The 12,495-nt window shown below is 37.9% G+C and overlaps 1 protein-coding gene across 2 annotated transcripts in view; it reads right to left on the reverse strand.

Annotated features, from left to right (window-relative positions):
- Window positions 1-12,129, reverse strand: part of Rab28 (RAB28, member RAS oncogene family) — a 65,895-nt gene extending 53,766 nt beyond the window's left edge. For both annotated transcript variants that reach the window (XM_042674778.1, XM_042674779.1), the window contains exons 1-3: window positions 11,847-12,129; window positions 7,166-7,262; window positions 1,300-1,388 (exon numbers count right to left, since the gene is read on the reverse strand). In XM_042674778.1, the coding sequence (XP_042530712.1) occupies window positions 1,300-1,388; window positions 7,166-7,262; window positions 11,847-11,921 (261 nt within the window). In that variant the 5' untranslated portion in view covers window positions 11,922-12,129. The remainder of the gene's footprint in view (window positions 1-1,299; window positions 1,389-7,165; window positions 7,263-11,846) is intronic.
- Window positions 12,130-12,495: the final 366 nt, after the last annotated feature.

Below are 12,495 nucleotides of genomic sequence, written 5' to 3' on the forward strand. Positions count from 1 at the left end.
AGGCCCCACAACCGACCAAATAAATAAATAAATAAATAAATGTTCATAAAATACAGAACCATATAATCTCAAGTAGAAATGTTAAACATTAGCAAAAAGATTCTTCAGGAAATAAAGGAGAAAATTCTACAAATGCAGAAAAGTCAAGGAATAATGTTTGAAGAACCAAATATATGTAATTTTAAAATTTCAGAACCATGTTAGCCACATTTATACTTCTCTGAATATTTTACAAAATAAGCGAGAATCTATTTGACAAAAATTAAAATTCTGTTCCACAGATTAATTTCTTAGAAAAAAGTTATGCTTCTGCTATTCATAATGCCAAACTCAAATTAGAAAACTAAATGAAAATTTTTGAATACTTCACTCACAGTGTCTCCTAATGATGTGGAAACTACAGACTAATTAAAAGTAGAAAGACAGACAAAAATAAATAAATAGCAAATTAGTAAGCACTGTGCACAGAGCTCCATAAAGAACATGCACTTTATTTTCAGCACTATACCATGGTCTTCTTCCTCAGACCATGATGTTCAATGGAAATACTGTATTCCTGAAGTCTCTACTGTTAAATCAAAAACATTAAAAAGGCAATTACTCTTCACTAACTATTTTGGGTGAATTAATCTGTAAAGTACATTACTACCATATATAGTTTAATTTGCCTAATTTTAAGAAAACAAATTATGTCTATTACAATCTCAGTTTTCCAGCAAATTCTTTTATTCAGGTGACTTTCTCACTTTACATAAATTTTCTTCTTAAATACATCATTATCCTATGAAACTATTATATGTGCTCCAACATATAGTCATACTTATCTGATATGAAGTATTGTTGTCTACAAATCTAAAAAGCTAAAATTACTTAGCTTAATTCATATGTCAAATGTATAGACACACAGATATATCTTCTGTCCTTCCAAGTGAAAATTCAAATTTTCTCCAATATTTTTCAGTTTATGATAGTAGTCACTATAGCCAAATAAGCTCATAATGTAAAAAAAATTATCATTGCTTTTATCCTACTACTGACAATAACATCTACAAATGCAAGCAGTATGTGAGGGCTGTGAAAGGTTTTCCCATTCCCAATAGTTAATGTCACCATTTCTCTCACTCAAATCCTTCCAAACACTAGGAAAGATGAAACTAGAAGAACTGGATAAATGCAAAATTAATCTCTCTACAGGTCACATAAAAATCAAATTAGAAACGTATATGTATGTGTACCCACACATGTGTCCATAAGCAGGACATCATCAATATTAAAATAACAACAGAGCTCATATCATACCTGTGCTCCGTAGATATATTTATCCAACATCTTGCCTCCTATTGTCTGCCCTCCTATGTCCCAAACTTGAAGAGTAACATTCAGATTTCCTAGAATATAAGAGAATGTAAAATTAAAATTAAAAAATTAAGTAAAACCAGTGAACATGGTTTCATAGAACATTAAGTCACAATGATAAATTAATTTGCCTTTTATTCTGAAAATATACATGATCACGTATTTGAATTGTGAAAATGTCAAAAATCACAGTATAGAACTAGCTTTATTCCTTTCCTCCATTTCTATGGAACCATATTTATAATTACCTTCAAAACAAGAGAAAATAAAGCTTTAATTTATAAGCTTAAGCTTTTATGGAAAAAAGCCCCAGAGAATAAAACACATGTGTAAGACATAAGAAACATTTTAGAAATAAAAATTGAACCCTCATACACTGCTGTCTGTTCTAAACTCTGTACATTCTAAAACTCACAGAATAAGCAGACTATTTATTTACATACCTGCTATTACATGTAATCTTAATCAGAAATTACATGCTTGTAAATTTAACCTTTAAAATATAAACGTATTTGATAGCCCTATTCAGAACTAAAATTGGATACACAGACCCAGAATTTCTCTAAATGTTATGATTCATATCTGGTCAAAGAATGTGCACAGAAACAAACAATATGTGTTCCAAACCTCATCACATAATTAATATTCTTCCCTACATAAGCTTTATAAAAGCATACTAGAACATTGAAAGGCAATCCTTAAAATTAATTTGTGCATTTTACAAAATTTTGGGGTTAAATAAAAATGTATGCCAAGTCCTCTCTTATGACTGGGCTACATCTCAAAGTCCATGTCCATTTAACATTTCGAGCCATATCTCCTCAAAAGATCATAGTTTTCTCTAAACTCTCAACTACTGAATGATTTGCCAATCAGGAATATCTAAAATTAAAACTTAGAAACCTACTTACTTCAAAAACAAAAAAGAACTATAAAGACATGATTTGTTTTCCTATTAATAAGTTTTTTATTGTGAAAATACTGTACAGAGGAATTACAGTTACATGAGCAAGGTAATTCTTATCAAGCATTGTTGCCTCCTCCTTTGTTTACCCTTACCATCCCTGCCCACCCATCTCTCCCCCCACGACCCGCCTAAGACATGCTTTTTATGCCACTATGAAACACTAAGATCAGAGAATGTGCTATCATTTAACTACAAAACTGAACAGAAAGTATACTGGATTCACCGGTAAAGTTTATCTTGAAGTCTGTTTTGGTAGGTTTGTATGATAGTCTTTCCATTACTGGATATACGCTTGCTGCATCTGCCACTGTGCAGACAACTAACTATGGGCTCTCACCAATGACAGCTACTGAAGTTTATCACCTGGCCTCATTCCCACAGACACACATTTCCCATGCTCAGAGTAATGAACAAAATAGTCTTAAAGATGTGTGAATGTGAAAACAAACTGCCACATGTTAAAATATATCCAGTTCTGTAAGATGCAAAGCAGAAGTCATTATCTATATCATCTCTAATCAGGTGAGGAGCTATCAGTAGAGATACGTGAAAGTTTCAGAAGCCTGTAGATAACCAGGAAGGAAGGGACCTATTCATATTACATACAGAAAGCTCTACAGTCATTTGAAGTCACTCTTCAAAAGACAGTGTTTAGGGGCTGGGAAAGTGCCTCAGTGGTAGAGTGCTTGCCTTGCATGCACGAGGCCCTGGGTTTGATTCGAGGCCCTGGGTTTGGTTTCTCAGCACCACATAAGCAGAAAAGGCCAGAAGTGGCGCTGTGGCTCAAGTGGTAGAGCGCTCACCTTGAGCTGAAGAGCTGAGGGACAGTGCCCAGGCCCAGAGTTCAAGCCCCACGACCGACAAAAAAAAAGTGTTAAACAATACTAACTCATGATTACATTTTATGTAGCACTGTAATCCTTTTCTTCATAGTCAATAATACCTACTTCTTAATCTCACATCAAGATACAAGGAATTTTTTTGCCTTTACTTTTCTTTCATTGGATTCTAATATTTGGAATTGATCTGAATTGGGCATTGTGAATGTTTCAACTATAAATTTAAGAGCATGTTCTCTACAACATGCAAGTTTTCTACAACAGTTTCAAGACCATAGTTCATGCAATTATGTTCAACACAGGATATTTATATTCATTTTTAAATCTACACTTTTCCAAACAATGTTTGATATTTGCCTGAATATTTTTGTTGAGTTTTTTTTTTTTAGGATACAAGTTCTAATGACTTAAAAAAGTCACTAGAATTATCACAAATATATATATACTTTTCTAAAACACTAACGAAGACATTTGCTATCATTATACCTCTATCAAGTGATATTAACTTCATAGGTATTTCATATACCAAGAAATAGATTTTAACTTCTACAGTTAAGCTTATTAACATATAAAACTTAAATGAGGATTGAGAAATAAAGATGTAACTGAAAGCGATTCTGATTTTATTTTCTGTAAATATAAACATGAAATCCTCCAATTTGATTACACAGAAGGTTATTCATATAATCAATATTACATTTTTTTCAATATTACATTTTTTAAATCAAGATTCCATCTAACACAAATTTCAAACAACTAGATAACAATCTAATCCCAAACACAAAATGCTTTAAAAATCCCTGCTCCTCTGTGTTAAAAAAAAAAAAAGACAAGTAATTAGGGAAAAAAAAAAATAATATAGAAAGCTGTTCTTGTATGAATCAAAGCCACCAAAAGGATTCAAAAGTGACCTTGTAAAAGTACACGTGGTGCCTTGGTTAACCTTACTTAAAGTGCTGCATAGTAAAGATGGAACTAAAAACACAAGACTACCCACTTCTTGTACTGAAGACTTAGAAATCCCTTTCACAGTAGAACGCTGTTTACTGGACTGTACCCACAAGCTTCCTGAAAGTATTTTGACTAAGGCTCTTAAGAAGCTCTATCAGCAGAAGCTCTGACTAACAGATACACTATTTTAAGCAGGAAAATCTTCACAGTGGTTGCATCCAGACTATACACCATGCCGGATCATGAAATACACCAAAATGGATGAGTATTTGCAAAGTAATGACCTTGAAAACTTGCATGAAGAGAATGTGAATAGATGGGCAGAAGGTTTCCACACCTAACAATCTGGCCAGAAGACTTACTAAACTAGAACTATTCTGTTAATACACTGTGATATTTCATTATAAGACTCACTAAACTAGAACTATTCTGTTAATACACTGTGATATTTCATTATAAATTCAATAATGTTGTTTTACTGTTTTACTTAGCAAATAACACCAACCATCCTACATTTGACAGAATGATTTAAAAGTAATGTTAAAGCACATAAAGTAATCTTGTAATTTATGAATATCATTTTTTAACATACCTACTAATTATTTAAGGTCAAGATACACTAAGATAATTTTTTCTTACTGAACTTTCTACCTTTTTTTTAGTTCATTAACTAGCAAGAAAGCAACTGCAGTTTGAAAATACAGAATATTTTCTGGAACTATGATCATCAAGAGAAAATTAAGAAAAATTAAATATTAATAATGCACATTCCCAGACTTGGAAAAAAATCATATTAAGTGAAGTAAGCCAGACCCAAAGAAATATAAATCCCATAGTTTCCCTCATTTGCAACAATTAGTATATGTCTAGGATAACTTTATCAGGTGAGCAGAAAGCTCAAAAGCTATGTACTTATGACCATATAAGATGATGCTAAGCAAAATGAACCCCAAGATAGGGACACAAGTGATCCTTCTTTGTAGTTGTTGTTGTTTTTAACGTACTATGTGATTTTTTTGTTTCCTTTGTATGTTCTTCCCCCTATGGTATATCGCCTGTTGTCACTGTACTTGATTTTGCTATCCTGTATCTTGTATATACATTTATCTCATTTGGGGAGGGGAAGGGAAATAACAAAACGCTGAAACAAGAACACAGGATGACCCAATGCAACAATGATAGCCACAAGACAGTATATTGGAAATGAACTTTACAACTTCGGGAGGGGGTGGGGAACTAAGGGTGGTGGGGGAGGGAAGGGATAGTGGGAGAACAACAAAGGAGGGGGTAACAATGGTCGACAAGAAATGTGCTCATTACCTTAGTCATGTAACTGTAACCCCTCTGTACAACATCTTTACTATAAAATAAAATTTTTTAAAAAGAATGCACATTCCCTAACATCATCTTTTAAATTTACCTAGTCTACATATTATGCTGCAAATTTGGATGGCAAGAATACCAATTTTTTTCACCAAGTAATTAAAATTTTAAAACAGTAGTCCTATGCAACAGGTCAGGAATCACTACAAATACCATATACATATGTCCAAACCAGTCTTGTTGACAATATTGTTTGTTCTTGTAAGCCCTTTAACTAAAAAAAAAGTAAGGAAAATAAACAAAAATAACGAAACAATAAGTTGATGTTTTGATGCTTTTGTTAATTAAACATCAAAACAAAATAGCTAGTAATAACTAGAATGTGGTTCTCTACAAACAACTATCACCTCTGGAAAAAAAAACTTGCACAAATTAGTTTTCAGCATGTATGTTACATGATGGTACACGCACTCACTCATGACTACTTTTAAGTGTTCTTCTGTTTAATTTTTTCATAAAAATAAAAGTAATGCAATTAAACATGTTAGGCTCAAATACATGAAAATAAAATATAGATGGAATGTGCACATGCATCTCATTAAACCTTTTGCTGAACAATAACAGTAATAAAAAAATAAGAATTTTTCTCATGCTGTATCTTCTAATCCACTTTTGAGAGCCAAATACAAAGCATCATAAAAGGTAATTGAGTATATCAGCAATGAGATATGAAGACTACCTCCAATTACCAAGTTTTCCAAAGCTGTTCTGTAACTTTCATGGGGAGTCATACAATCAATGGGGTGTTGGAGAGGTTACCATATTTTGATAATACTCAATCTGTCAAACCTCTTCTACTGTATTACTCACGTTCCAATATCTGAATCTGAAATTATACTTGCAACCATGTCATACAAATGTATTTTTCTTTATGAAGGAAAGGTTAGATCATTTAAAAAGTCAATCAAGATAAATTGTTTTTAATAAAATACTTTAATCATAAAATTTAACCACTGAAATTGACTGAACAGAGCATTTTAAAGCCCCAATTGTTCAGAAACTAACTTAAAACATAAACCACTCGTTTTGTGTTATTATTTCCCTGTATTTCCCACTAAATGTGCTTCAACTGGCATCTAAATAGTTTCTTTGCATGGTGAACTGAAACATCTTGAATGCTCAAACTGTATTTTTATGAGTGCCTAGGGACCCTAAATTTTAGTGGTCTATTAAATGCCAGCAATTTCATGCTGCCTTGCATAAAACAGCATTCACATATTAGAGCACAGAAGTTCCATAGCTACATTATACTTCTGTTCCAACTTTCAAACAAAAAAACTGAAGCAGAAGCTAATCAAAATAATATTTTAAAAAATAACTCTTCTCAATCTTTTCACATTTAGTTAATAGAGTATGTTAACAAATATATAACATTTAATTCTGTGAAAGCCTTTCAAATTCTGTATGCAACTATTGTTTATCCTCAAAAAATGTAGAGTGGCCAAAAATAGGGAGCAGCAGCAGAACATATAAACTTTTTCTCACCCACGGACACTATGCCTTCATATTCATGGCAGACATTGACATACATTAACCTCCTGGGATATTTACTGATTACATATATTTCCAAGCAGAAGCAGCCCTGGAACTGACTTTACACATTTCTGCCATATGCTTCTTATTGTAAGATTTATACAGTTTCCCATGTTAAGACTTTTTAATCTCTTACCTTGCAATGTTATCCTTCTCATAAAGAAATCCAGTCCTATAGTTTGTTTGTACTGTTTCCCAAAAGTTTCTTGAGCAAAACACGTAGCTAAGGAGGTCTAAAAAAATTGATGCATGGAATATCAAAATTAATTTAAGAAATGCACATGTAAGTCCACTACTAAATCATATTAAATAACCCTTATAATTTTACTTAGAGTAATCCAACAAATAACTGTTAGCCACTCTTGCAAGGGGAGGAGGGAATTAATATCAGCAGGTAAACGTGCAAGCAGCGAGCAGTGGAAACAACCAATTAATCAGCTAAAGCTCTTTAGATTCCCTCTTCATCAAGCTCCTTCACCCTGATGGAAATTAGATTTTGAAAGTTATCAATAGAAAACACAGTGACACTACTAAAGATGTGAATTTTACATATCACTTCAATAAAAAGTGCAGAGAATTTAAGTTTCACTTTGAAGACTGAATATTCTGAGGGCAGCTGTGCCCTCAGCTAATAAGCAGCAGCAGCACTCATCAAAGGAGGAAAGCTGCTTATAGAATTTCTTTTGCCCTACAAGAAAAGCATCCCTATGATCTCATTTTCTCTGTATTAGGGATGATAAATAAAAATAACTATGTAGAATGACCCTAATAATATGCATCATTGAAACAAAGAAGCTAATATTCTGAAGGATTATTATGAATTAGGCAAGATGGCATTTATCCAAGGACGTAATGCAGAAAGCTGTAAGATATAATAACCAAAACAGATTGTCATCTACTTTTTTTAAAATAGTAACTAAAAGTTTCATTTAAGAACTCTAAAGTTTTCTAACAGAATACCATTTCTTATCAAAGCAAAAGACTAACCATTCTGGTATCAACTGAAATAACTCCATATGTCAGAGTTCCCAAGCATTTTAAATGTACTATTGTTACTTGAAAACTGTCCAGAGAGAAAGGTAAGTTTGCTATATTTTTATAATCTTCAATTGTAAGATTTAGTTATTTTTAAAGTTAAAATTAGATGTCCACTCTTTCAATTGTGAAAACTAATATAAAATTTCCAAGCTGGTTCATTACAGTCAGTTGTGGTGTAAGGATTGCAGTGCACAAGAAAAGCTCGCCCCAATTTCAATTCCTTTTAACAGCATGACTCAAAATTGCATTTACACAAGAACCATGTTTTTCACACAAATGACAATTTGCACACCTAAACCCAATTCTTTGATTATTTAAGTATTTGTCATAAATTCCTGTGAGAAATGGCATCTAGTGTTTATTGAGCACTACTACATGGAAGATGTTCTTCTACTAGGCATTCAGATATAAACTTGCTCCAGGTATTATGTCTTTGAATCACATAACAGTATCAAAAGAGAGATAGAGAGATCAGAACAAAAAGGTAAGGATTTCCTGGATTTCAGTTAGACTTAACTATACCATGAGCTTATTGTAACAGCACTAAATCACCTGTGAAGAGGCTCAGAATTCTACCAATGAATAACTATCACTACTTACACTATTATAAGTCGTTCATACTGCCATAGATAGATAATAGAAATATTTTTAATCACAGAACTTTAAGATACCAATAACATCATTTGAGGTAATCTTCCCTTAAGAATTTAAATTTTAGTATTTTTGTTAATACTCAGAAAATCTCAAAGTTCTTCTCTTGGCAATAGGACTTCCAGAAATTTAAAGCCCTACCCTCAAACATTTGAGGCCAATATTAAGCCTCAAAAATCACAGGATTTTCAATTATAATAGAGTAATAATCAAAAATACTAGCTATCCAGTAGTATTTTTATTATATCATCTCCTGAGATCGTACTATAAAAATTTCACAGAATCAACTGAATCAGTTGGAGGATTCTCTTCAAGTGTCTACACTTAGTGCCAACTTTTATAATTAATTTTTCATAAGGTACAATGTACATGTCCTTAAACAACCAGCTAGCATACAGCACAGCTGAAGCATTTTATTTAATTATGTGTATTCATACATAAACATGATGTTTGGAAAACTTCTAGCATTTTTTAACCAAATTACTAACACTGATACGACACCAAAAAATGTCTGCTTCAATAGTCTAAAGAAAATGTGTAGGGGGGCGGATAATGGGAAGGGATGGGAGGGGGAAACAAAGGAGAGGCAACAATGCTTGATAAGAAATGTACTCGTTATCTTGCCCATGTAATTATAATCCCTCTGTACGGTATTTTCACAATAAGAAATTAAAAATAAAAATAAGTTTAAAAAAAGAAAATGTGTAATAAACATGAGTCAGAGAAAGAACAGAAACATGGAGGAAAAAGCTAAATTTCTCAAAAAAAAAAAACCAAAAACTTGTGATCATTCCAATACTGTGATCATTCCAGTATTGTGATCATTCCAGTACTGTTGTCTGCTGCTTCATCAGTGCACACAAAAATACCCAGAATTAAAACCAGCAGGAAGGAGCAGCAGAAAGAAAAGGGCACAGTTTTAAATGAAAATACAATTAAGAAGGGAGGATGAATTCATAGAAGAAAAACACAGCAAAAAAAAAAGAGTTAAAATATCAATCTGCAGCCAATCTGAGCACTGAATGAGGTACAGAGAAAATAATGCTTGGTAACAGAAGGTTAGGTTTCAGATGCTTGTTTCAGAAAAGTTATAGCAGAAAAAGTTGTTTTAAAACAGTCTAGTCAAGAAGATGAAGAACCACAAAAAAAATGTATCACTTTGATTCTCTGAAGACAAATGATAGTCCTAATTCAACAATTTGAAAGTTAAATATTTATCTATATATACAATGCATATTATATATAGTGCATTTAATACATATAGTGTATATAGTATATATATAGATATATAGATAAATATATTGTCCTATACAAGTTAGAATTTTGAACAGAGATGGAAAACAATAATTGCACTAACAACACAGAGAATAAATTTCAACTGAGTAATAAATGCCCAACAGATAAATACCAGAAGAAACTGAAGGAAAGTTTAAAGAAATATACTACATAGATTAATGGATAATTTGAGGGGGGTTTTTCACCAATGCATTATAGTGTCACTATAATTTACAATGAAAAGTAAACAATTAACTGAAATCAATAAAACTTTTGAACCAAAAAAATTAAGTGACCTTCAAAGGAATAAGAAAATTATGTTTAAAAATATTTAAAAATTCCAGTACATAACCCAAAAATTAAGAAAAGTGGGAGAAAGGGTGGGCTGTAAGGGGGAATGAGAATGTTGAAAGGGGCAACACTGGCCAAAACACACCATATTCACAGACTGCCTTGCCGAATGGCAACTCCTTTGTACAACTACTTAGTTAAAAAATACAAATCTAACAATTTTTACTGACTGGAGGTGTTGGGAATAATGCAGAATTATTCCTAACAATCCATGTCTTCCAAAAAGTGTCCTAGGGGCACAGAACCTAGGTGAGGCTCCCTACGTACAAGTATTTCACATAATACTCGCTAAAGAAAAGTGACCCCCAAGTTCTCCCCCAAATATGTAGGGGTGATCGCATGTGTTCAATTGCTTTCCTCGCCGTAAACCTCATAACAAAGCACCCTGGGAAAAGAAGGCAGAAATTAACGCAGCTCTCTGCAATCCAGCGCTGGAAGCTCTCGCTCTCCCAGCCGGTACGGGAGCCGCCTGGGCCGCGTCCAACGCGGAAGGATGCAAAGGGAAGCCTTCGCCTCCCAGAGACCGGGACCCCGGCGCACCAGCAGGGACGCGGGAAAACCGGCCGCCGCGAAACCCCGCATTCCCCACGAGCCTGGCGGGGAGAAGGCAGACACGCAGGGGCGGGAGCGGCATCTCCGGGGCGGGGCCTGGGACACAAGTGACAGGGGTGGGGGTGGCCAGGGGGCAGTCCCTGGGCGGACCCTCGCCTCGGAGCGTTGATCTCGGCGTCCGAAGGTCCACCACTCGGGGCCAGATTAGTAATAATAATAGCAACAACCACCACCACCTGGGCTTGGCAGGGAAGAAAAGGAAAACCGGCTTGGGTGCGGGCACCATCTCAAGCCCCGCGCGCGCTCACTCATTCATTCACTCGTTCAGGCTGCCGCGGGTTCGCCCCGGGCTGGGTTTTAAGGCAGGAATCCCTCCACCCCCTACCCCCGGCCCCCGCCTCCCACTGGGCGCCACCGGGCTGACGGGCGTTCGTGCCGACAGGTGCAGCGCTGGCCGGGTCCGGCGGAGCGGGCAGGCAGGACCCTAACGTCGTCAGTGCACGTGTTCACGTTGGGGGGGGGGTCCCACCCCGGGCCGTGACCGCCCCCCGACACCCCGTACCCCTGGGTCCACAGGGAGGCAGCGTGCCCTCGAATGACCCGATCAGTCCACGACGGAGCCCCAGTTCTCACCCAGGGAAGGTGATTCCGGAACGCGGGGAGCCCCGGGGCAGCCCGGGCGTCGGGTGGGGGGCGGAGGGGGCGCAAGCCCGGAGGCGCGGCCGGCCCGGCGGGAACGGGGGCCGCGCTGGACAGCTCTCGCCCGCGCTCGCGGGCCGGCCCGCGGCGGGTCCGGCTCGGGCCACCGGCCGCCGGCGCGCCGGGCCTACCAGGCGCCGGGGAGCCCACCGCGGGCGGCGGCCTGGGGGGCGTCGGGCCTGCCGCGGGGGGGCAGGCCGCCGGAGCACTGACCTTCCCGGAGGTCATGGCGGCCCCGCTCGAGGACTGACCTTCCCGGAGGTGCCGTCCCCCAACACGACGATTTTCAGTTGCCGGTCCTGGCTCTCCTCCTCCGAGTCCGACATGGTGTCCCGGGAAACCTGGCCCGCCCCCCGGGGGTGGAAGGAGGCCAGGGAAGGAGGAGGCCTCCTCCGGGGGAGCGGGGGGAGGCGGGGGCCAGGAGGAAGGCTGGCAGCACGGGGGCAGAACCCCTCCCCGCCCCGGCGTCTCCGCAGCCGCTGGAGGGACCCGGAGACAGTCACTCGCCGGGCGCCATCTTGCCCGCCTGCCCTCTTCCCACCCCCCCCCGCCCCTTCCCTCCCGCGAGGCTCCGCCCCCTAAACGTCACGTGGAGCGCACGCCCGGCCTCGGCGCCCCTCTCAGCGGGACCCGGCGGACTGGACCACTGCGCCGCGGCGGGGGAGGACCAGCGTGGTCAGAGAGACGCGAACGCCACCCTCGCAGGAGCAGTTGACTCGAATACAAAAGCAGTTTGTCACTTCAGTTAAGGAGACCAACCTGTGCGTGGAATGGCTCTTGAGAGAACTCTGTGAAAGTCCCTGGTTTCGGTCCCTGCCTGGAAAGGTTCCCCCTGGATGGATGGTTTAATCCAAGATGGGGGGGAGGAGGCTGATGTACAGTTGCCATGGAAACAACAGG

The sequence above is a fragment of the Dipodomys spectabilis genome, unplaced genomic scaffold (genome assembly GCF_019054845.1).
Source record: "Dipodomys spectabilis isolate Male_0828 unplaced genomic scaffold, ASM1905484v1 ptg000021l, whole genome shotgun sequence".
NCBI lineage: Eukaryota > Metazoa > Chordata > Mammalia > Rodentia > Heteromyidae > Dipodomys > Dipodomys spectabilis.